This window comes from Marmota flaviventris, chromosome 15 (assembly GCF_047511675.1).
Source record: "Marmota flaviventris isolate mMarFla1 chromosome 15, mMarFla1.hap1, whole genome shotgun sequence".
In the NCBI taxonomy this organism is placed as follows: Eukaryota; Metazoa; Chordata; class Mammalia; order Rodentia; family Sciuridae; genus Marmota; species Marmota flaviventris.
Window position 1 is genome coordinate 17,024,373 of NC_092512.1, and position 26,743 is coordinate 17,051,115.

Here is a 26,743-nt window from a genome sequence, read left to right on the forward strand (position 1 = left end):
CACTCCAGCTAAGGACACTGTTCTCAGCACTGTGCTATTGAAATTGTTTTCCTGGACAGAATTGCCCTGTGGCAATTGGGAGGATTCTGGGTTGCTGGCATTGAGCAGTGAACCAGGCAGACAGCTTATAGAGAGTAGGAGACTCTATAAACTCTATAAAGAGGAGGAAAAGTAGAATAAGAAGGATGGGAAGAGAGCAGGAAGGGAAGGAAAAGAGAGAAAAGTGAAGCTGATTTTCATCAGGCCTATCTAAAGGGTCTCTTTCTGTATCTTTGCTGGATCTCTTCTCACCTTTCACACTTTCATGCTCACGTGTTTTGCTCAGCTACTAGATTATAAGCTCTTGGAAAATAGGAATACGGTCATCTTTCCAATTTCGTTGGCTTCATATCTGTGGTTCAACCGATCGGAAAAAGAAAAAGGCATCTGTACTGAACATTACCAATTTTTTTTTCTTGTCATTATTGCCCAAATGATAGTCTATTTGCATAGCATTTTCATTGTATTAGATATTATAAATAACCTAGATGATATATCATGAGCTTTGTAATGTTTTGAACAACCAATAAAAAAAAATAACCTAGAGATGATTTAAAGCATGGTGAGGATCTGGGTGGATCCTATGCAAATACCATGCCATTTTACATAAGGCACTTGAGCATTGTTGAGATTTTGATCTCTTCAAAGGTTGTAGAACTAATCCCCTGCTAAACTGAGCTTTACTCTCCCACAGTGCCTGACATACATGATACTAAAATCCGAGTGGCTAATTGCATAAATAAAAGAAAAAATTTGGATATTTGAAGTATTTTCTTATCTTACCTCAGAGTAAGCCCTAAGTATAGGTTATGGGGTGCAGTACTGTCTCTAGGGGGTGTACTGAAATTTTGTGGGGGCAGTTTTTGTCTTTGTAGTTCTCTTATCTGGTGCCCAAAGCATTTACATTACGAAAAACCTATTATTGAGTTATTTTTTAAAATTGATATCAGTACAGCATTTTACTAAAAACTACTCTGGCTTTTTTGTCTTTATATGATTAGAACATTATACTGATTTCTTAAAATTATTTGTATAAGTAGTTTATATTATGAATTTAATTCCAGGAGAGTGAAGTGGTGTTAAAATTCTTTTTAAGTACAGGGCTTAGCAGGGCAGGATTGAGCTCTTCTGACTAAAAGATCATTAAGCTCCAGCATACGAAGTTTTTAGGATTCTAAGATGCAACCTACAAGAAGCTGGTGTACATTGATTTCAACAATCAGGCTTTCACTTTAAGTAACTGCATATTTGAGGATTAATGTGGCTCAGTGGAGCGCTGCTGTCAAAGCACAAAGGGTCCACGACTGGGATGGGGGTGGGGAAGAACACCGAGGCGCCAAAGAGCTCTCACGCGTCCGGGCCGTGAATGTGCGCGTGAATGTGCGCCGAGTTGCCTGGAGGGTGAGTCGTTTCTTTTTGCTTTGGTTGTATTCTTCATTTTAACAATGATGGGGTGGGGGGAAGGCTGAAGGGAAGGGGAGGGGCGGTGACGCTGTCCGGTTTTCCCGAAAGCCTGGGTCCTCAGCTGGTCCGCTGCGGGGCTGGTTCACACTGAGGCAGTGGGATTTGAAGACCAGGGCTTGGTCAGAACCCTCCAGAAGAGCTCGTGAGGGGGTAGCAGTGCTTTTGAGGTGCAGAGGGAGCAGAGAAAGAGTTCGTCTCGCAGGACGATTTAAAGTGAGGTTGGACTGAACTTTTGGCGTCAGCGGTTGCAGCTGCGGCTCATGGTGGAGTGGGGGCGAGAAGAGGTGGAGCTGCCGCTGACCCGGGGCGCGGGACTGTTGATAGCGGGTGGGGCGTGCGGCTGGAATCTAGACGGGCCCCAGAAAGGCGGGGCTTCTAGTGACAGTAGGCGGGGCTTCTGCAGAAGGGCGTGGCTTGGTATTCCGGCCACCAGGACACGGTGTTTGCAGTGACAGCGGCATTTCAGCGGAAGACAGCGTGCCCACCTCTCACGGCCTGACCATCGCCGTAGGGGGGCAGAGCGCCCCGAAGGCAGGGCTGCCTTCTGGGCCGTGAGGGCACAGGCTTCTGACGACAGCGGGCGGAGCTAGCGCCGGCAAGGGGCGGGGCCGCTGTGAAAGCGGGGAAGGCGGGGCTTATGTTGACAGGGGGGCGGGGCAGCTCCCTACCTCCAGCGGCTCTTCTATGCTGGAGAGTGGCCGGGGTCGGATCCCAGGGGAGCCGCAGGGTCCAGGCGTGGGCAGCCTGGCTCAGCGCGGGGTTGGGGCGCACAGAGGGCCCCGCCTCGGCCAGCTCACTCCCCTCCCCTCCGCCCCGGCTAGCCGCTGGGGCGCGCGTCTCTCCTGGCACCCCTACCCCGGGTCCCCGCTCTCTGCTTGGCCGCCGAGCTCCGAGGCCCCTGTGCGGGACCGCGGAGTGGTTCCGGGTTTAGGGTTCACAGGTCAGAGTTGACTCCCTGAAAAGTGCAGCCGGTTTGAAATGCAAGATGGCGGCGGCGGGGCTCTGAGAGGCGCGGCGGCCCCTGCAGGTAGCTGCGCGAGCCGGCTCCGCGACGCGGGCCCTGACGCCCCGGTCTGCGAGTGGGAAGGGAGCGCCGAGCCCGCGGCCCGCCCGCAAAGAGGAGCGGCGCGGGGGCCGGCCGGAGGAGGGCAGCCCCAGGGCAGAGACTCGGGGCTGAGCCCGCCCGAGGCTGCTGGTGGCGGGGCGTCTGAGGGGGAGGGACCTGGCCTGCCCTGCGGCTGGGGAGCTGCGGCGGAGGGACAGACCCACAGCTCCTTCGCGCTCGGGATTTCTGCAGCGCGGAAGGAGCTTGGGGGCGGGGGCGCTGGGAAGGAAAAATCTCAGCCCCTTCCTTGGGAGAGGTCTGAACAACTTGGGGTTGTTGAGGAGAGTGGGGATTGGGTCCGCCTGCTCGAGGACGCTGGCAGTTTTGCGGGTCCTGGGGTGGGGGTTTCAGGAGTGCTGCCCTCGGGGACGTGTGGCCACCTCGTGGGGACCTAGCTTCCCTGAAAGTAAAGAGATTCTCCTGCTGGAACTGAGCGCACTGGCTTTGGGGTGGGATTCCCAGGAGACCCTTGGAAGGAAGGTTGGGCACCCATTTCGGGGCCAGGCCGCGCCCCCACTTCGGAAAGGACTCGGAGCTGAGTCCTTAACAACTATATTACCATTTTGAGGAAACCCTGAGATTTAGGAGATAAGTTAATTAAAGAGCATGGAAATGCCATCTGTCCGTATCAGCCAGCGTATGAGGGGATGGGGGGCAGACCCAGAGGAGTCTCTCAATCTTTGAGGCCTGGTGATTGCTTGAGGGGGATCTGAAGACTGGGAAGGGGAAATGAGAGGAACTGCGTCTAGTAGCCGGAAAGTAGAGTCTGGCAGATGCCCTTTCCCCATGTATTTACACCAAAGTTCCAAGGGGACTTGAAAGTCTTTGTTTCAGTATGTTTCCCCCTCTTCTTCCCTCCGTGAATAGCGGTAAGGAAAGAGCAAAAAGCCTGTAGAAAGAAAAGATTCCGTTTGATATGTTTAGTTTAGTTTAGCGAGCGATCAAGCCTCTGGGAAGGCATCAGCGAGACCCAGGGCAGGGGAATTAGGAAGCGAGAACCGGGACGGAGGATAGGAATGCAGGGAAGAGGTTGGGTAGAGCAGAAATTCCACAGCACGTTTCTGTCATCAGCCCAGCTTTCTAAAAAGACAGACAGACAGATGAGAAGAGCTTCACGTTCAGAGAAAAATGTTTAAAAGGCTGATAGGGAACTTGTGATTAAGTTGAGGTTTAATGTAACTTGATAAATTCTCTTGGAGGGTAATATTATAGAAAAAAAAGGAAAATCACAACATGAAATGTACAGTAGTTCACAGTTAGGATGAAGCAGCCCACCCCCGGGAATAGTGACTCTTTTGGACTGGAGTTTGTTTGTTTGTGTGTGTGTGTGTGTGTGTGTGTGTGTGTAAGTGTACCTTTACATTTGTTGATGTTGGTCATTATTTCTGTCTTTGTCTAAAGCTTTTAGTTTTGTTATATGGTGCTACATGAATTACCTTTGTTTCTGAAAAAAAATGCCCTCAAAAAGTCATTTGTTTTGGGGGCTGGGGCTTTAGCTCAGTGGCAGAGCACTCAGTGGCAGAGCACTTGCCTAGGACGGGTGAGGCATTGGATTCGATACCCAGCACCACATAAAAAAATGAATAAATAAAATAAAGTCATAAAAACATATATATTTAAAAAGTCATTTGTTTTTAAGCTTGTAGTGAAAATTAAAAAGTTGGTTTTAACGGGGATATTGGCACTAGTATATTCATAGATTATTTTAATTTCTAAAGTAGCAATTGTGACTCCTGATCTTAAGCAAAAGAATTGAGAATGCTGCCAACGACAATACAGCAGTAACAGGTCAGAAAAAGAAAGGCTTTCATGATATTTTTTTCCTTTTAGTTTTTCTCTCCTTCCTCTAAGTATTTTAGGGTTATGCAGACTAATTTTAGGCAAATAAAATGTCTAACCTTGAATCCTTTCAATATAAAAATTGCATTGATGATTTTTTTAATAGAAGTATGTCTTCACATGATTTATTTAACAGTTGTAATTAAAATGAGAAAAAAATTAAAGTAAGACTTGGGTAACTGATGATAGAGTTATGATTCATACAGATTTCTTGAGCCATTCTTGCATTTTCAAAAGAGCTTTAATGTCTTTAATGGAAATGTTTTAAAGATACAGTATAAACTAGTTCTGAGCTTCTCATTTGGAACATTAGTATACATGTGTGCTGTTCTTTGGTTTCACCAAAGTGCATGTAACTCTAGTTTTATATTCAATTCTGAACAGATTAGGCTGGGTGAACCAGAGAGGCATTGATGCCAGATGGTTTGAAAATATGCTAAGGCTGAAAACATAAATGTGCCTGTGCGGTAGATGCTCGTTAGTAGATTTATTCCCCTTATAGCTGAGCTTATTATTTCACTAAATTTGGAGGGTAGGTCATGAATGAGGTAGCAGTGATTTTACCTTTAATGGTCCTTGTAAGTTCTTTTTTTTTCAATAAATGTGAATAACATTTTACAGTTATTAATGAAATTAATAGCATATGTGTAGTGGTAAATCTTGCATAGTTTCTCCTTTTTATATTTCACAGTAAATTGAAAAGGTGATGGTATGATATATTATATATTTTCTTTCTTACATTGAGCATAAAATGTGATATTTGGACTTAGCTTGCCATAAATTCTGGCTTAATACTTAAAGTGCTTTTAAAATAATGAAATTGATCACAAATGTAGTTGAAAAAGTAACCTTTTTATTTATGTTGCAGCATTATGTATTTGGGCTCAAAAGACCATTATTTTAATTTTAACAGTGTTGAAAGTTAAATACCTAAGCAAGTTTTTAATCTAGTATAGTCAATGCAATCATTCAGAGAGCTATCTAGAATTAACTATTGTACTGCTCATAGTAATAGCCCATATTGCCTATTTTTAAGACATCTGTTTATTCATTTATATTATGGCAAGGATATTTAATTTGAAGTCTAAATTTTGTAACAAAATTCTTTTATACTATATATGTCAAAAGTAATTTAAATTTATTTTAGAAAACTGATTATTACCCTTTGAATAATAGCCAGTGTTTCTATAATATCACTGAAATATATTATTGGATCTTTGTTGCTCTGATATATCTATAGTTGTAAGTAACCATATTTGCATAATGAAGTTGGTGATTTAGATTACTAGTCAGGATATTAATTTGAGTTGACATTTTGGAGATAGGCATTTTAAACAATTTATTTTAAAAGTAAATTTCTTTTTACCAGCTTTTGGTCTTAAAAGATACTTAATCTTGGCATTTTATATAAGCAGTATTTTTGAATTTTTTATTTTTGATGCTGGGGATTGAACCCAGGTCTTTATGCCTGTGAGGTAAGCACTCTACCAACTGAGCTATATACCCCAGCCCTCCATAATGAATTTAAGAAGCACAAAGATATGCACACACACATAAAGGTTTATAATCCATGCATATATATCTTTGGCCTACACAAATACAGTGATAAACTTTGGAAAAGCATACATAAGCAATTTCAGAATGAAATTTATTTAAGGGAGTCAACTGAATAAATCTTTTTTGGGGGTGTCAGTATTGATGATCGAACCTAGGGATACTCTACCACTGAAATTACATCCTCAGTTCTTTTTATTTTTTTGAGACAAGGGCTCACTAAGTTGTTGAGGCTGATCTCGAACTTGTGATCCTCCTGCTTTAACCTCTCAAATTGCTGGGATTATAGGCATGTGCTACCATAAGTCATTTTTAATGCAGGATTTTTATGAAGTTTTTAGATTTAAAAAATTTTTATCTTCCAAAATTAAAATATTGTCATAGCCATATCATATGCATTTATCATTTTGAGTAAAATATCTGTCATTACATTTTGGTGATTTCAATTTTCTCCTTCCTAAAGATTTTTCCCATTTCTGTTTGTTGTGAGAAATGAAAAGAGATGGGAAGTTTGATGTTTCTGAACACTTCATTTAGAATTATGTTTTTCTTCTATTCCGGTGTCTTCCCTTTTACAGCCCAATATTGTCAAATAGAAGTTTGTTAGAACTTCACTGGGCATGGGCTTGGGAGTATGAAGGTTGATGAGAAAAGAACAATTTCTCTTCATTACTATAAGATTATTTATATCAGAGATTTGTTTTAAGAAATACCTGTTAAAATGGTTCAAAATTATTCATTTTGAAACAGGTCAAAGAAAGGTGTGTGTGTGTGTGTGTGTGTGTGTGTGTGTGTGTGTATGAAAGAGAGTGGGGAGAGAGAAGATATTAAATTATCGTTGATTAATGTCTACCTGTTAAAGCTAACTTGTTCCAGAATTATTTAATATGTTCAAAGGTATGAAATGGAAAATAAAATTTATTGGTTGATATTTACTCAGATTTTAAAATATTTTACAGTTTGTCAACACTTGGCAAATTTTAAACAAAGAATTCCTTTGTTATGTAACTTGAAGTTAAAACCTTAAATAAAATCAGAAAAAATCTAACATTTGTTTTTGTTCTTACTAAGTGCCAGGAAATATTCTAAAAACTTTACATGTGTTATTTCTTTCAATCCTCACAAAGCTTTATTAACTAAATAAAGCTATTTGTGCTGGGGTTGTGGCTCAGCGGTAGAGCGCTTGCCTAACATGTGCGAGGCCCTGGGTTCAATCCTCAGCACCACATAAAATAAATAAATAAACTATTATTTGCCCCATTTTATAAATGAGAGGCCTGGGCACAGATAGGCTAAGTCACTTTTCTAGAGCTGCACAGCTAGTGACAGTGCTGATATTTGAACCCGGTCTGTTCCAGAGCCCAGGCACTTGTTTTTTTTTTTTTTTTTTTTTTAAATCTATCTACTGCCAGAACAGCTTTTTGTGTTTGCTGAGGCATGGTAGCACATGCCTATAATCTCAGCAATTTGAGAGGTTGAAGCAGGAGGATCACAAGTTTGAGGTCAGCCTAAGCAACTATAAGATATATATAAATATAAGATATATGGTTGAGATGATTCCTTAATTTTTGAAATCTACTCATGCTATATTTAAAAAATATTTTGAAGTAGAAATATTCTAAAGTAATAGGATTTAATTCAGAAGTATCAAAGAGCTCATTCATTCTCTGGTTGCCTTGCACCTTTGTATGTCTTGGTAGCTCTTCTTAAGAGACTTTGGGTCCATAAAACATCTTGCTTTTTCTGTGTGATTTAAGAATGGATTGAAATAGGTTACTAATATCCTACAGTATTAATAATTCATTTCGGAAAATAACCTCTCCTCTTTGGCAGCTGTTTCCTATCTTCTTTTCTAGTCCACATCCTGTATAGATGGATAGCTAAGGAGTGGCTGAATAAGGAGATAGCAGGAAATGAAATTGTAGAATCCCAGGCTAGAGAGATAACAAGATGCTCCACTGGGCCCAGCAGGAAAATGCTCTTGCTTTTCTTGAAAATAATGTACTTATTTAGCTTAAACATTAATTCAAAAGTATTTTACTAGACAAAGTTTTTGTATATTGTTATTTCTTTACTTAATAGGATTCTTCATAAACTTGTATAATGTTAGCAGGAATCAAAAGATAGGCTATTTGGGCTGGGGTTGTGGCTCGGTGGTAGAGCGCTTGCCTAACACGTGCGAAGTCCTGGGTTCAATCCTCAGCACCACATAAAATAAATAAATAAAGGTATTGTGTCCAACTATGAATAAAATATAAATATTAAAAAATAAGCTATTTTAGGAAAATCATTTTCCTTACTATCCATTTATTGTGATATAAGGAGTATCTGTGCTTCAAAAACAATAAAAATTCTTTCACCTTCAAAAGCACTATTTATTGTTATTCTCATAGGAGAGGCAATTATAGTTTTTATTAAAATTTCCTGATTGGTTTAACTACTCTGGGTACTATACAAAACCTTTTTTTGTATATTAATCTGAATTTTCAGAGAAAGATTTTCAGTTTTTTTGATTATTCAGTACCAGTGCTTACAACACAGTAATTATAATACCATTTGATGGTAGCTTTCTAATAAAAACTAAATGGTTAAACACTAGCCATTTTGTCAGACTTACGGTTAGGGTAGAATAGCATTAATATATTCAAGTCTTTGTTGGTTTGTGTGGCCAGCATTAATATTTCTTTCATTCCAGTTAATACATATTTAGGATGCAGATATCCTAACTTAGGTATATGTGCAAACACAAACATATATATACCTACTCCCAATTCTTTCTTTGGCTAAGTTGTTTTTCATAACCTTTATGTACTAATTTTAAAGAATTCCCAATTTTGACATCCTTATTTTTACATTAAAGACTGCATCTATTCACATTTTGAAATGTTATTGAACTAGTCTGCTACTTGGCTGTTCTATATAAGTAAAACTGTTAATGTGTAGTTATGAATTTTGTGTTTTCTATCAATATTTGAGTTGGCATTTAGATGATTTTAAAAATTTTCAGTTTTTTTTTTTTTCAAGATTGCATTTATTTTTAGTTACACACAGTGGTGCACACCTCAGGAGACTGAGGCCAGAGGATTGCAAGTTTGAGGGCGGCATCTACAACTTAGTGAGACCTTGTCTCAAAATAAAAAACAAAAAGGACTGGGAATGTAGTTCAGTGGTAAAGCACCTCTGTGTTCAATCCCCAGTACCACATACAAAAAAAAAAAAAAATTGCATTTATTTTTAAAAAGTCATAGCATGAACTGTAAAATTTCCTAAGACTAGGATCATGTTTTGAATAATAAAAGGATATTTTTTTTTATAGGAGAAGACTGATAACTACTTTGGACCTGTTGGTAATGATGGCCTGAGCTACACACCTAATTTGAAGGGTTACCCTTCCGTTTCAAAGAACAGGATGCTGAGGAAGCTATGGCAAGTATGTGTTTAACTGTTCGGGGGTGGGGGGGGGATGTAAAGCTAAGATGCCAATGTACTCACTTTATATTCCATGATACTTTATTTGACTAATGTTGTAAAAGCTCTTCTTAAAAAACTTATGCTTAATACTTTTTAAAAATATGTGCTTTTAAACTTTAACTACTTTAAATTGACTACTTTAAATTTATCTACTTTTAATTGACTGCTTTAATTTCAAAGGAAACAGTATCACACTTCTTAATAAATCTTATGTGGTTATTTATAATTGATTTTTCAATTACTATTTGCCAAAATCAGCAGAGCATCAGACACCATTCCAGGTACTGTGATAACAGAAGTAAATAAGACAAATAAAATCACGGGGACAGTACCTTTAGTGTGGGGAATTTGATCTAGAATTTTACTAGTTTTTTCTTTCTATCCAAAAAAGGATTCAAGACTTACAAGAACATATTTTGGGGGTGGAGTGGGATACTGAGGCTCTAACCAAGGGGTGCTTTGCCACTGAGCTACATCCCTAACCCTTTTAATTTTTTATTTTGAGACAGTCTCACTAAGTTGCTGAGGGTCTCATTAAGTTGCTGAGGCTGGCCTCGAATTTGAGATCCTCCTAAGTCTCCCAAATCCCACTGTGCCCAGCTACAAGAACAATTTCAAAAAATATATTTTTAATGTATAGGCTATTAGAAATAGTTCATTATACAACCAATAATAAAAAAATCAAATGCAAAATAAAAAGAAATAGTTCATTATAGTTATGAAAATTATGATACAAATATTTTTATTAATCATACCAATATTTAAATGCTTGACTGTAAGTATAGTCAAATACATACTTTTATATTTTAAATAAATTTTTAAAAAATACATACTTGTATATTTTAAATAAATAATATATTTTTCACATACTATTTAGATTACATACTATGTGTTTGAAATATTTATATTTTAGTATAATTGTTATTTAAATGAGTCTAGAAAGTATTAGGAAAGATTCAACAACCATTAATGTGATGATCGCTTATATTAAAAAAAATTATAAAGGTCATACAAGTTGATACTACCAATACTAATCATTACTTTCTTTCAAAGTGTTTTTAAAAATTGAATGAATATATCCTCAGAGAAGTATGTAATAGTTGCTTTGTTTTATAAATAGGGACTATAATGGACAAGAATGGTCTTATAGATACTCTCTCTTGGAACTAAGAATGGAATTCTTGTGTTAGACTGGCTGTGAAAGATGTACCACCTCCTTCAGAAAAGTAGGGAAATTTCTTTTCAGAAGAAAATTACTTTTGTAATAGTCACAAACTATTAACCAGCTAGAAAATTTTACAGTAGTGCTAGTTTACATATCGCTCAGTGTATTGTGTGCCTACCTACATTACAACAGGGCTAAGAAAATTAGGATGTTAATGTCCTAGAACCTCTCAAAATTTTTCTCTGCTCCTAAAACCTGGGATTAGAGATTGCCAGGAGAAATCTGCTTTTGTGTGTGTGTGTGTGTGTGTGTGTGTGTGTGTGGTACTGGGGATTGAACCTGGGGCCTTGTGCATGGTAGGCATGTACTCTACCAACTGAGCTACATCCCCAGCCCCACCAGGAGAAATCTGTAGATCTTAGTTTCTTCTTTTAATCTTTAGTATCATTTCTTAGGTGGACAAAAACAAATAGGGCTGGGTGCCTTGCTGAAGGCCTACAAACCCAGAGGCAGAGGATTCTGAGTTCAAAGCCAGCTTCATTAACAGCGAGGTGCTAAGCAACTCAGTGAGACCCTGTCTCTAAATAATATACAAAAAAGGGCTGGGGATGTCACTCAGTGGTTGAGTACCCCTGAGTTCAATCCCTGATCCCCCCCACCCCACCCCCGCAGCAAAAAACAAAAAACAGAGAAGATAGTTTCTTTACCCTTCAGCATTAATTAGCATTAATAAAAGGATCCTCTGAAATTAGATTATCTTTAACCACAGTTTCTTAGATGCTTTCACTTTTATTACATTCGTCCAGTCTATATTCACTATATTTAAAAAAAATTTTTTAAGTATTTTTATTTTTTCAAATTCACTTTAATACTTGATTTGCTATTGTCTTGTCCATTTTTAACAATTTTCTCAAGATTTATCTCAAGATTTAATATTTAAAAGAACTTAACTATGATTTTTAAATATGTCAGATTTTAAATGTGAATGTCTTAAGTATGGAAAGTCTACCTTATCTTTCTCTCTCTCTCTCTCTCTAAACACAGTGGATACCCTTTATTTTAATTTGACCACATTATTCTTTGTTCCTACTTTATTTCAGGCATTCTATGATTTTGGTAGATTGTTAACTTTTAGTTTGAATACAAACATGTGATAATAAGTATTTTCAGCTGGCTAAACAGAACTCTGAGAGAGAATTGAAACTAAATTGAATACAAAGCCTAAGAATTCTCGGGGAATATATATGAATGCAGATTCCTAAGAATTCTCAGTGTGTGTACTTTTGCTTTGTAAACTGTTTTGTTTAGTTAATCAAAATTAACACAAACCTTAAAAACTGTAGTGCCTTCTAAAATTTTCTTATTTGATCAAGAATTGGTGTAGAAAACAAAGTTTGTTTTCGTTCACTTAAAATCTTAACTAAAATAACATGCTTTTGTGACTAACTAGGCCAACATGACGTTATCCATTAATCATTTAATTTAAAGTACAAGACAGACAAGAAAGAAAGAAAGAAAAGCTAACAAATTCAGTGCAGTTATAGCTACTTAATTATACATTTTTTTAGTACTAAGTAGAATTTAAAACCATCTACTAGCTTTTTTTTTTGGTACTGTATTATATTGATACCTTACTTTTTAATTTTAAAAAAAGTCATAGAACACCATAAAAATATAGTTTTCTCATGGGACAGAGAAGTAGCGATTCTAAATATGAATTTGTATTTACTATGTTTTTAAGTACTATATCCTTTTTTCCTGATTTTCCTGTAGGAATAATTCTTTGAATGTTTTTATCTACCTTGTTTCACTCTTAGTCCACAAATTTAGATATATACTGTTCATACATAAAACTGATTTATTACAAGCAAATTTTAGATGTTATCAAATGTTTATTGAATGTCACTGGAGTTTGTAGAATGTTCACTACTTTAGTGAATTGAATGCTTTAGATCACAGGGTATTTTAATATTGTAATGACTAAGGTAATTTTTTATCAGTAAGGATTTTACCATCACAAATAATCTGTAAAGCAAACATGGTTGTTTTTAATTCCTTTATAAATAAGTGTTTAATGAAATAAAATGCATAATATAATACACAGGATGTATATATATATATATTTTTCAAGTTTTTTTTTTTTTCAGCAGATATTATTGGAGCCCTAATATGCACTTTGTTGGGCCCTAGGGATATAATGGAAAGCCAAGCAGACATTCCTCTGACCATAAAATAACTTGTATAAGAATTGCCAGAATTTTAATAGTATCATGAATAAATTTTGCTTTCATTAAGTCCTTTTCTGTAGAGAAACTTTGTTGTAATTATTTTGATTATATCAGAATCATGAGTTGATGGAGGAGCATCCTCCTCTCAGGAGAGGAGCCAGGATGCAGATGGATCCCTAGAAATTGGCTTGGCCAGGTCTATACCTAGAGAATATGGGTGATTTTGAGGGTTCTTAGAACCAGCTTGATTCCTTGGAGTGTGGAGCAGCCCCTCCAAAAAAATTCCTGGAATATACCTGAAGGCTATACATACCGAGACATGCCTGCTCCTGGTGGAAAAACCTTTATAGAACACATGGTTTTTGCCTTAAAAATAGAAAGGAAACTTTGTTTCCAGCTTGAGGCAAATGACCATAGGAATATTTTAGTCTATTTGCAATTTTAAGGACTTGTAACTGTTTTTGTTGTATTTTATAATAAAGCAGTGTTATAACAATATTAAAGAAACTGTGTAAATGTCACACATAAAAATTCCATCTATAAACTCATGTAAAAATCTCACTTGTCTATAAAATTTTGCTCATCAAATCTTTGTCCATGTAAATACATATTTCCTCCCAGTTATTATAATTAATACAAAAAATTTGTTCTAATTTTAAAAAGTTTAGGTAAATATTTTTTCACCTTTTGGTTAGCATTTTAAATAATAACAAAATCAATAGTAGAACAATTGATTTAATTAAAAAAATTTTAATGTATTTCTTCAAGGAAAGGTTAACTAAAAATAGTTTTTATGAGTAATTGTATTTACAGTGCTGGATGAATTTATATGATATTTTTATTGTGTTTTAATTGCAAAGTCACCTAACCACTCAGTTGTGCAACTGACCTCTAACCCCTTTTTTACAGGTGAATAGTGCAAGGTCCCCCAAATTGATTTTGAGCCCTGTTTTGAGTTGCCTTCAACTAGAGGATGAGATGCCTGTCAGCTAATAGTGATTTCTATATGACAGTTTTCCTGTCCTGGCCCCATTGCACATTAATGAAAAAGAGAGATTAATTGGAACAACATCATAGCAATTCTTACTCTATATTTTTTCTTCTGCTTTTTCATTCAATTTGTATGTCTTATCAGCTGATTAATTTGCTTTTTAAAAAAAATAAGGTGGTAGAGTGTATAATATTTAATAGATGGTATTTTTATTCTCTCAAAAGAATTTTTCAAAGACTGGAAGATAACATTAATTCTGATAACACATATTGTGTATCAGAATGGGTGAAGGAAGTATTCTTATTTGAACAGCCTCTGGGCATACCACTATTCCTGTTTTCCCCAGGGAAACCTTCTCTTCTCTTTCTAGAAGCTTCCTGCACTGTGCTACTTGTTTCTCTCATTGCTTTGGTCATAGTTATTCTAATTGTTGGCTGCCTATCTTCCTTGCTCCCTTGCTAATACCTGATAGAGCAGTCTGTCTTGATCATCAGTGCCTCCCTAGTCTCTAGGCAGTACCTGGCACATGGTCAACATTCAACAAGTCGTTGTTCAATGAATTTGATGAAGAATTTTGGTTTCATAGGTGAGGAATCTCAGGTAGAAACTGAGTGGCTTTACCAGATATCTTACCGAAGGGAACCTAGCCCCTGTAGTTTAGCTCCATTCTACAATGCCTCTAAGAATTAATTACTTTCGGCCGGGTTTCTTCTTCCACAGAACAGGTTAATTGTTCTAAGGTCCTTGTTTCCTCCAAAATTATGACTTTATAACAAGAACCCTGAACATTCCTTTTTCCCTCTTTGGTCTTTTTTAGACTATGTGTATTATGCAGAATTAAGCCATTGGGCCAAATCTTGCAGCTCTTTAGGGAATATTGTATTTCCTTTAGGAGCATGTTAACTAATACTCTGACTCTGGTTTTGTTAGCAAAGTCATGGAGAACCTGAAGGTAGGTCGTGGTGAGCAAAAGTTTTAGAAGAGGAAAGAATAGTATTTTGGGGGTCTATGTATTGGATATAGAAGTAAACAGAGGTTGAGGAAATCTGAAACACCCAGGTGTTCAGCTTTTCAATTACTGAAGTCTTTTTTTAAAAACATCTCTTAAGTAACTTTATTTAAAACTTGACTATATGGCCAAGACCAGTATTTTCAGAGGAAAAAGCACAATTTTTGATATCTATTACAAGATCATAATATAGAATATGAGTATTTTATGCTTTTCATGACTTTAGCAAAAAAAAATCTTTTAAGATTCACTTATATCTGCTTAAATTTTTATCAACTGAGCAATCTGAACTAGTGAACTAGGAGGAAGAGAAATAAAAGTAATAGTTTGGTAGCATATTACTGTTTATATGCCAGATAAAACATAAAATGCTTAACCTTGAGAGCTGGAAAGCCAAAAGAATAAAGAGATTGGGGCTGCTCCCTTTTTCCTCTGTGTCTTTTATTTCTGCTGGCTACTTTGCTCTATCCTGAAGCCCTGGCCTGCCTTGTCCAGTGAAGGCACATTCAGTTTACTGTGTATTAGTTGTAAAATTCCATTGAAAATTTTAGCAGTGCCAGGATGAGAAGGATTTTTGGAATTTATATAGTGTCTTAAAAGTATTTAAGTTTTTAAGACAGTCTTTCAAACACATCTTGGAACTCCTCGGAGATGTAAATGGGTTGTGGGATCCATAGGACTCAGGGAATAGTTCAGCCTCTACCCTCTCTGACCAGATACCTACTCTTCTATATTTTGGAGTTCTCTGGAGCTGGTGCTTCTCATAGTATTTTATTTTAAAGTCTCCCTTGCTTAAAACAAATTGTTAAATTATCACTTATAGGTTGTTTCAGAAAAAATTCATCTTCCTTTTTTTTTTTGAGGATGGAGAAACACTGAGGATTGAATCCAGAGGCACTTTATCATTGAGTTACATCCCTAACCCTTTTTTATTATTTATTTTAAAATGAGATATCACTAAGTTGCTTAGGGCCACACTAAGTTGCTGAGCCTGGCCTCAAACTGCAATCCTCCTGCCTCAGCCTCTAGAGCTGTTGGGGTTACAAGTGTGTGTAACTGGCAAGTGCCCAGAAACCCTCTATCTGGCTGTTAGCTTCCCCCAAATAAATATAGTATGTCTCTAATTTCAGGAGAATGAAATAGCTAACTCTCCTGCCTTTCAACAGTTTTTCTTTGTCATCCACATTGTGAATGATGCTCATTTATTATTCTTCTATCCATTTAGAGCTATTTGGGGAATTCCCTTTCTTTCTTTCTTATTTATTTGTGTGTGTATGTGGGTGTGGGTGTGGGTGTGTGTGCGTAGGGGATTGAATACAGGACCTTACCTTTACCACAGAGCTTCATTCCTAGGAATTTCCTATTCAAATATTGATCTAACAGAAATGTTGATACTTAAGAAAAAAAAAGTGATGACCTCTATTTGATTAGAAGATGACATTAGCTTAGTTTATAACATTTAGTTATAAAATAGTTTTACATTTCCTTATAATCTTTTAGAAGTTAAAAGGAATTTTGTAGGAAAAAAAAAAGTAGGACAACTTTAAGAGTAGGGGTTTGGACTGTCAATACTATTAGTATTACTAAGCTGAGCACTTTTTGTTTTGTAATTTGGGAAATCAGGGAATAGGGACATTTAGTCCAGCTCTTCCATCTGCTGCTCGAATCCATCAAATGGATCTGTAGTCTGTACTTGAGTAATTGTAGTGCGGGGGATTTTACCACCTTCAAGTTAAGGCATTTTCTCTTTGCACAGCTGTCTCCTAAAAATGTATCTCCCTTTACTGAGTCTGTATATCTTCTCATAGGGGCCAGACTTTGCTTGATAATTCTTTTTTAGTTGTAGATGAACACAATATCTTTATTATTTTTTTATGTGGTGCTGAGGATCAAACCCAGTGCCTCACGCATGTGCTTAACCACTGAGCTGCAACCCCAGCCTGCTTTATAATCTTTTAAGCAAACTTTTTGTTTTGTTTTGTTTTGTTACTATTGGGGATTTAACCCAGTGGCACTGTACCACTGAGCTACATCCCCACCCCTTTTTAAATTTTTTATTCTGAGAAAGTGTTTCACTAAGTTGCTGAAACACTTGTGATCCCCCTGCCTCAGCCTTCCCAGTTGCTAGAATTACAGGCATGTGATATCATGTTCATCTAGCAAACTCTTTTCTCTTTACTTCATCTGTAATAAGGATGGTGCTAGTAAATGCAAAGATTCTAAATTACAGTGGCAAATATGGGAGACCTCTTATTCATTTTATTCATTGTCATTTGGTTTAGATTTCAGAGACATGTAAACCTTAATTTAGCATCTTATTTTTATTTGAAATATTTTGATTGCAAAATTTATTAAAATGAATCTGTATAATTCATATTTTATTGATATTCAAACTCAGTCTTGTGAATTTTAGCCTCTGTTCTCTATGGTGATGCCCTCAGGCTCCATTGAGTTTTGCGGGACTATTTTCCTATTCATATTAATTCAAATTAATAAACATTTAGCGATTACCTACTCGAGTACAGCCTTCTTGTGTGCACTAGAGATGCAAATATGAATGAGATATCAACCAAAATAGCTCATCTGGGAATGCGTTTGAGATATAAAGGTTCTTTGCTTAAAGGGGAAGTACAGGGGATGAAATAGACCAAATTATGATGTGTGCAGGTATGAATAAATCACACTGAAGGCTACTACTATGTATAATTATAATTCACCAATAAAAATATTTTTAAAAAGAACTGCTGTTACAAGCTCTCTTAGCAAAGAGCATGTTGGCTTCTTCTGAGCACTGAACACAGAATGAAAAAAGAAAAAAAAGCTCCTTTGCTTGTTTGTTCAATCTAGAGTTTTGGAGACTTTGTTTTATTGCAATAAAGCTGTTACTTAAAAAAGAATGGGATACATTATGTATAATATAAAGACCACAGATGTAGATGGGGAGTGGGAACAGAAATGTTGCCTCTGCTATATGGTAAGTTGTAGACTAGAAAAAAACACAAGAGAAAAAAGTAACCTATGGTACAGAGAGATCATCATAGCAGGTACACAGACAAGTGTCCTAACATCAGGAATGGCATGGACAAAGGTCTGAAAGTGTACTGAGTGTCCCTGGAATGGCAGTCATTTCTGGTGTGTGGAAAGCATAAGGAAATTGGAAGAAGGAGAAAGATGGCAGAGATAGGGAGAAAAGCAAGGTTGGGGCCACGGTGAAGGGTATTATGTACCTTATGGGGCTCAAACTTATTCTTCCAGCATTGTGGACCCATATTAGCATATTTAGATGATTAGATATATTTAATAAATCCTGATAGCATTTTATAGAATGATTAAGAATAATTGTTTATGAAATTTTGATCATTCATCTTTCATCTTTACCATTTTTTGCCATGTGTGAACTTCCTTTTTGGGCTAATGAAACAGACCTGTAGGAGAAAGAGGACATAATTGATGGATGTAATGGTGATCATTTTTTAGTAACTGTGATTGCTTTTTATAGTTTTGGGTTTGTTTTTTGCCACACTGAGAATTGAACCCAGCAAATTTCATACGCTAAGCAACCCTCTACCACTGAGCTACACCCCCAGCCATACCTTGTTAAGAGATTGTCATTTTACACTGATAGTAGCATGTTTACAAAAGCAGGCCCACTCTTCATTCTCTTATAAGATTCAAATGGCTATAAGATTGAAATTAAAAAGTTTGGATCTGACGATAAGTATAGTACATAACTTTCAATGAGTTTTAGCTTGGAGGTATCTATTTTCATCTTTAGAGGACTTTTTTTTTTCCCTGATTCTTACCTTATTCTAGATCTTTATAATTGAGCTATGCAGCAATATAAGTGAAATATAACTAATTTGCTTAAAAGATCATAGTCACTCATTTTAAATTTATTTTAATGTAGGTGATTGGAGTTGTGCTTCAAAAATTTCAGCAGTTCAGCGGTATTTTGCCAACAATAAGCTCTTTACTTGATTGAACCATGAAAAAGCTGCTAATGAGACTTGTTGAGCACAAAAGTGGACTTGCAGAACCAAAAGCCATTGTTTTCAAATGAATAATCCTGAACAGTTTTAAGCTTCAATGCTTTTTAGTCACCACTGAAATTTTCCCTGTAACATCAGCATGGCAAGCAGGAGAAAATCAACAATACCTTGCATGGTCCTCGCCAGTGAACAGGATCCAGACCTTGAGTTAATATCAGATCTGGATGAAGGTCCTCCTGTACTTACGCCCATAGAAAACACCAGGGCAGAGAGTATCTCAAGTGATGAAGAAGTTCATGAATCTGTGGATTCTGACAATCAGCAAAATAAAAAAGTTGAAGGTGGCTATGAATGTAAATATTGTACTTTTCAAACTCCAGATCTAAATATGTTTACTTTCCATGTGGATTCAGAACATCCCAATGTAGTGCTAAATTCATCCTATGTTTGTGTTGAATGCAACTTTCTTACCAAAAGGTATGATGCACTTTCTGAACATAATCTGAAATATCACCCAGGAGAAGAGAATTTCAAGTTGACTATGGTGAAACGGAATAACCAGACAATCTTTGAGCAAACAATAAACGATCTGACTTTTGATGGTAGTTTTGTTAAAGAGGAGAATGCAGAACAAGCAGAATCCATAGAAGTTTCTTCTTCAGGTATCTCTATCAGTAAAACTCCTATCATGAAAATGATGAAAAATAAAGTAGAAAACAAACGGATCACAGTCCATCATAACTCAGCTGAGGATGTTCCTGAAGAGAAAGAGAATGAAATCAAGCCAGACCGTGAAGAAAATGTGGAAAATGCAAATTCTTCAGCTTCAGAATCTAATACAAGTACTTCTGTTGTAAACAGAATGCACCCCAATACTGCCAGCACAGTAGTGACCCCCGCGGCTGTTCTTCCTGGACTAGCACAGGTGATAACTGCAGTGTCTGCTCAACAGAACTCTAACTTGATTCCTAAAGTCTTAATCCCTGTTAGTAGCATTCCCACCTACAATGCTGCGTTGGATAACAATCCCCTTTTACTTAACACCTACAACAAATTCCCTTATCCAACAATGTCAGAAATTACAGTTCTTTCTGCTCAAGCAAAATATACAGAGGAACAGATCAAGATATGGTTTTCAGCCCAACGTCTTAAACATGGTGTTAGCTGGACTCCTGAGGAAGTAGAAGAGGCAAGAAGGAAACAATTCAATGGGACAGTACATACTGTACCTCAGACCATAACTGTCATTCCTACACACATTTCCACGGGGAGTAATGGTTTACCATCTATTTTACAGACATGCCAAATAGTTGGTCAGCCGGGTCTGGTTCTCACTCAAGTAGCCGGAACAAACACTTTGCCAGTAACAGCACCTATAGCCTTGACCGTGGCAGGGGTTCCAAACCAAACAAATGTACAGAAAAGTCAGGGGCCTGCTGCTCCGCCTGTTGCAGAAACAAAGCCAGCAACAGCAGCAGTTCCCCCTTCTCAAAATGTCAAACATGAAACTGCACTGGTAAACCCTGATTCATTTGGCATTCGAGCAAAAAAGACTAAGGAGCAATTGGCAGAATTAAAAGTTAGCTACCTTAAAAATCAGTTTCCCCATGACTCTGAAATTATCAGACTTATGAAAATAACAGGCCTGACAAAAGGTGAGATTAAAAAATGGTTTAGTGACACAAGGTACAACCAGAGAAATTCAAAGAGTAATCAGTGCTTACATCTCAACAATGATTCCGCTACCACTATCATTATAGACTCCAGTGACGAAACCACTGAATCCCCAACTGTGATTACTTCACAGCATAAGCCATCCTGGAACCCTTTTCCTGACTTCACTCCCCAGAAGTTTAAAGAGAAAACTGCTGAGCAACTTCGTGTCCTTCAGGCAAGTTTTCTCAATAGCTCCGTACTTACGGAGGAAGAATTGAATAGGTTAAGAGCGCAAACCAAACTTACTAGAAGGGAAATTGATGCATGGTTTACAGAGAAGAAGAAATCAAAAGCTTTAAAGGAAGAGAAAATAGAAGTAGATGAAAGTAATGCAGGTAGTTCCAAAGAAGAAGCTGGAGAAACTTCTCCTGGAGATGAATCTGCCCCACCTAAATCCGGGAATACAGGCAAGATTTGTAAAAAGACACCTGAGCAGCTGCACATGCTTAAAAGTGCGTTTGTCAGAACACAGTGGCCATCACCAGAAGAGTATGATAAGTTGGCTGAAGAAAGTGGGCTTGCTAGGACAGACATAGTTAGTTGGTTTGGGGACACCCGTTATGCTTGGAAGAATGGAAACTTGAAATGGTACTACTACTATCAAAGCGCCAATTCGAGCAGTATGAATGGTCTGTCATCCCTTAGGAAAAGAGGAAGAGGGAGACCCAAAGGACGGGGCCGAGGAAGACCTCGTGGACGGCCTAGAGGAGGCAAACGAATCAACAACTGGGACAGGCCACCATCACTCATAAAATTTAAAACTGGAACTGCAATACTGAAGGATTATTACCTGAAGCACAAGTTTCTTAATGAGCAAGACCTTGATGAACTTGTCAACAGATCACATATGGGTTATGAGCAGGTCAGAGAGTGGTTTGCAGAAAGACAGAGAAGATCTGAGTTAGGAATAGAATTATTTGAAGAAAATGAAGAGGAAGAGGAAGTCATTGATGATCAGGAAGAAGATGAAGAAGAAACAGATGATAGTGATACTTGGGAACCCCCACGACATGTGAAGCGGAAGCTTTCTAAATCAGATGACTGAAATGTAAGTTTTTAACCTGGTAGTTTTTCCATCAGCCACTTGCATTTCTAACAACCATCTTGTTGTTTCAGTCATCTTCACTTTTGATAATTTTTTTTCCAAAACACTTCTTGTTCCTCAATAAGACTAGGTACCACTAATAGAGTCAAAATGTAGATGATTAACATATGTTGTTAGATTACTATGATTATTATGTAGAATTTAATGTTGCTTTATTTTTGTATGAAATATTTTTTTTAATATTTATTTTTTAGTTGTAGATGGACAGCATGGCTTTATTTTATGTGGTGCTGAGGATCGAACCCAGTGCCTCAAGTATGTGAGGCGAGTGCACTATCACTTAAGCCACATCCCTAGCCCCTGTATGAAATATTTTTAAGTTTCTTTCTGAGGAAAGATACCTTTTCTGTCAGACCAGGGAAAGAGGAGATTCACACACACACACACACACACACACACACACACACACAGTAAAGATAAGGAAAGTGCTTCTCCTGCAACCCTCCTTCACTAAAACCTCATTTTTTTTTTCTTTTTGCCTATTCAAAGAAATAATTAAAAAACTAAAACTACAAAGAAGGGGGAAAAGTATACCAAAGGGAAGACTTACCACAAGAGTGAGGATTACTCAGTTTTAGGATACTAAATAAAAACTGATTTTTTTTTCTTGTCATCATATTGCTTTCTAAATTTAGTAGATTTTTAGCTAGAGTTTAAAGTGCTTTCTGTATTTAAATAATTCAGTACCTTTTTTGTCTGCGTGTACTAGGGATTGAACCCAGGGGCACTTTACCACTGAGCTATATCTCCAGCCTTTTTTTAAAAAAATTTTATTTTGAGACAGAGTTTTACTAATTTGCTGAAGCTGCCCTCGAACCTCCTGAGTTGCTGGGATTACAGGCATGTGCCACCACCCCAGCTTTCAGTATCTTTTTCTATTAAAAGCCAAAGTTCTATTCTCAACCCTATATAAATTTCATGTTTGCCTAGGTGGCATCTGTTTTTGAAAACCGTGATGTAAATTATTTCTGTTTTTGAGATTAAAAGGCAAATAACATATTTGATATTAAATTAGCTCAGTCACTTAAAATATCTTTTTGATATAAAACAAATCTACCACTACAAGTACTGTGTTTGATTAAAATATATGTCTTTATACTCTTAAGAGTACAAATAAATGTGGATTAAATTTGAAAGATTTTGACATGCTCTTTAAATCTTTATTCTTTATCAATTAGATTAATTAAAATTTTGCTTTTATTACGAATCATTTACCTGATTCAGAGTTAGGACCTCAAGTTTTACTACTTCTGCAATTCAGCAACATGGATTTATTATTTTCTGTATTCAGTTTTGGAGTGTTCCAGTATAAAAGTATATTGTTTTCAGAAAATATTGTAGTTGTCATGAAATATCTGTCTGTAGTACAAATAGCATCTCCTATTAGAAATCATTGCAGTGTTCTCAAACAGTAAAGGAGGAAATGAGACATAGACCGTCATTATTATTTTATATATGAACATGCTTGCCTGTTTCCATAGCTTTTTACATCCCTAACCCAGGCTTTACTTTTATGCCCTCTTAACTTTCTCTCTCTTTCTCATAATTTCCTTAATTTTCCCTCTCATTTATTTATTTTAGCAATTATTTTTGAGACCTCAGTATATGCAAGATACTGTCCTTATTTCTTAGCAATTTTTATCAGGTTTTATTTTCATTAACATTTTTTAAGGCAGAAAAGAAGATGAACTGAAAATGTTGATGCTTTTACAAAGCTGTACAAATCTCGTTCCAGGTTAGAGAGCACATTTTAAGTCACTAGAAGCTCAAGAATTTTGTACAGCTTTTCCCTGAAGTGTAGCCCTCCACTTCCTCCTGTTGGAAAGCTTCAGGACAGGCTTTGTTCTGACCTAGATGCATAAAATATTTTTAACAGTCACTTTTTTTATTGCTAAACACAAGAATGCACACTCAGCCAAGATTAAATCAACAAATTTGTTGCTGCTGTGAATTGTTGTTGCAGCCTCTGCAGCGACTTTCTGGGGAGTTATAATCTTCTAAAAATAATGTGAACTTTTCTGTATGATTTACTTTAACCATACTTTAAATTTGTGTGGAAAATTCTTATATATTCACACTGGTATTATGGTCAGAAAATTCACATAAAGCTAGTTTTAAAAAATTTGTATTGCAACTTTGATATGTGCACTTTTATGGTATGTATAGAAGAATGCCTTTCTTTTCCAATGCACAAAAGTCTACAATTATAAAACCTTAATTTGGGTTATTATTTTAATAAAATAATTGTTCATTTATAAGAGAAGTCACTCTAGGTTTCCTTTAAAAAGTTGTGTGTTGCATGCCTGTGACCCTGGCTACTCGGGAGACTGAGGCTGGAAGACAGCTAGATTTGAGGGCAGCCTGGGCATCTTAACAAAAACCCTGTCTTAAAATAAGATAAAAATGGCTGAAGGGCTGGGATTGTAGCTCAGTATTTCAGTGGTAGAGCATTTGCCTAGCTTGTGTGACACACTGGGTTTGATCCTCAGCACCACATAAAAATAAATAAATAAAATAAAGGTATTGTGTCCATATACAACTAAAAAAAATATTTTTAAAAAGGGCAAGAGCTATAACTCAGATATACTAAAATGTTCCTTGATTCATTCTGCAGTATCTCTCTCTCTCTCTCTCTCTCTCTCTCTCTCTCTCTCTCTCTCAGTTTTATTGAATTTAAATATGGTTCAATTTACAAAAAAAAAAAAAGTCACTCAAACTTTTTCGAACAGTTTTTGCAAAAAGTGAAGTACATATATAATATTTGTACCTGCCAGCTTTGTATATAAACAGAAAAATATAGGTCTTTAGATTTCACAGCTTGTTTATTATAGATACTGATAATGATATATAGACTTCCTATTCATAATTTTTATAGATGACTAGAGAGAGGTGATAAATGTCTATAAGCAAATCTGGCATATGAAGAATATAGATTATGAGGTACCAACAAGGTATAGTGCATTATATGATATGTGTGTGGTGAGCTCAGTGTTAGGGCACAGAGGATGTATTTTCATGGTTAATAGTCATTTTGATCTAAAAGTCGTAAAATTAAAGTTTGGTTTTCCTTAAAGTTTCAGTTTTTTATGTTTTTCTTTTATAGCTGCTTAAAATGTTGAAGGAGAATCAGTTCTTCAACTCAAGATGTCTGGTTTACTGTGAAGGGGCCCAATCTTTGATGACACTGAAAATGTTTTGGGGCTCTCAAAAAACAGGATCCAATATCCAAAAGAAATGGAACTTAATATTGTGCCAAAGTTAAACTACTGCAGTTGGTGGAAGTTCTGCAATGTAAATAGAACACTAATTAAAAAACGACTTGTAAAAATTCAGATTTTAATACAGTACATTTTTATTCTGATATGATAGAGACATCTGAATCTTGGACTTTCTGAGGGAGTTTAATGACCACTAGAGCTTGTCCTCATATTTAGTCCAGCTTACTACTACTGTGTGTCTGGTAAGAAGGGCTGGATTGCTTGTATTCTTTGATATGTGATTAAGCTTATAGCTTTGAGTGACCAAACATTTTGCAGAGTAAAAATTGTTAGGAATGGGAAAACAGAAAAACCAAACCTGATTTATTTTGTGTCTTATTTATCAGGCCCTGCGCCAAGATTAAAAGTTGTATGTGAGCTTATACAACTTCAAGTATTAAAATAACCTCTATACACATGTTGAAACAATAAGTTTTGTGGTATCACTGGCCCTTAATGATCGGATATTTAATTAAACACACTCAAGGATGCCATAATCTCTACTTGTAATATTTCTGTTACTTTTCTCATTAGAAGCCAATTTGCTTTTTATTAAATAGAAGATAATACCGAAGAAGGAAAAGAAACTGGTAAGAAGTTGAATAGGGTGAAACTCTAAAATAAGTGTTGTACCAAAAAAATGTGAAAAAGAATCATGTAAAATATATGTAGTGTTTTCTTACAATCATGTGGGAATCAGAAATGTTCATACAGATGTCAGATCAGAATTTTCATTATCTTTCAGTGAAATTCTACATTGTGTAACAATTTCGTTGACTAGAGAAAAAATTCTGAACTGATCCTAATGAGTTAAGAGTTAGCTTTTCACTTATGAATCATGGGAGTGTTAACTGTTAACTCTTATCATACCAGGAGACTGAAAGTTCATACTGATTTATAAACTTTGTAAAGACCGGTGCTGTTCATTTATGTTGAGGACCCTTTATTTTGTGATCATAGGACCATTTTTCAAAATGTGGTTTCTTCATAGAAGAAATGTTCAGTTTAATTAGCTTTGGATTTTAAAATGTTTTTCTGAATGATCACATGTAGTGGGCTTGGCCAGTTTATTTTATCTAATTTAATGAATAATAAATATTAAGCTCTTGGTTAAATGTGTCAGCTAATGGAAATGTTATGAAAAAGCCTTGAATATGCATGCTGCTTTCATTTTTATAAACTGTTTATTTTTTAACTATAGCTTTATTAGTAATTCCAAAATGCTGCAATTTAGCTGATTTCTTCGCTCAGACAGCTGGCTTTGTGGGTGGCTTTTTTCATACTACTGTTAACATTTTTTAAAAAGAAGCAATGTAAAGACTGTAATAATTGAATGCACTAAACTGTTTTTTTCTTTTACACGTTTAAAACTTCTTAAAGCACTCTGTATTATAATGATTAAATTGCTCCCTTTTTTAAACCATTGCTAATGTGGTCTGAGTTTTGTTCGATAGTATTTTTAATGTTTTCAAAATTTGAAATGTCAAGTATTGGAAACAAAGCCTTTGAATATATTTATATTATGTTTCCCTTGCAATATGTTAACTCTGTATATAGTTGTAAATAACTATTAATAAAAATTTCCCATCTCTTTTATAGGCTTGATAAAATTCTGCTCTGATGTTTGCTAGCTTTTAAATATATTTATTTGACAGAGCAAAAGAACTCTTCTCTCCTGGTTGATTGTGTCCTTGAATACAAATAAAAGTTAGCAGTGATTAGTAGTTTTCAGTGACTTTTTTTTCCATTTTAACAACATCAGTTTTTTAAAAAATTATGGATAAAATTTGCCATTATGCCCACATTTAAGT

At 36.3% G+C, this 26,743-nt stretch overlaps 1 protein-coding gene across 5 annotated transcripts; it reads left to right on the forward strand.

The window, feature by feature from the left end:
- Positions 1-1,322: 1,322 nt before the first annotated feature.
- Positions 1,323-26,356, forward strand: Zhx1 (zinc fingers and homeoboxes 1). Of its 5 annotated transcripts, none has more exons than XM_071602145.1 (4): positions 1,323-1,440; positions 9,318-9,431; positions 18,773-21,618; positions 24,779-26,356. In XM_071602145.1, exon 3 carries the CDS (start codon positions 18,994-18,996, stop codon positions 21,613-21,615), a length of 2,622 nt encoding a protein of 873 aa, XP_071458246.1. In that variant the 5' UTR covers positions 1,323-1,440; positions 9,318-9,431; positions 18,773-18,993; the 3' UTR covers positions 21,616-21,618; positions 24,779-26,356. The 5 variants fall into 5 exon arrangements, with proteins under 5 accessions (XP_071458246.1, XP_071458244.1, XP_071458245.1 ...); XM_071602143.1 differs by lacking the exon at positions 1,323-1,440 and adding an exon at positions 1,641-1,716; XM_071602144.1 differs by lacking the exon at positions 1,323-1,440 and adding an exon at positions 1,668-1,721.
- The last annotated feature ends 387 nt before the right edge of the window (positions 26,357-26,743 follow it).

Coding starts and splice junctions, on each gene's coding strand:
- Zhx1 (XM_071602145.1), top strand. CDS start 18,994: ATGGCAAGCAGGAGAAAATCAACAATACCTTGCATGGTCCTCGCCAGT.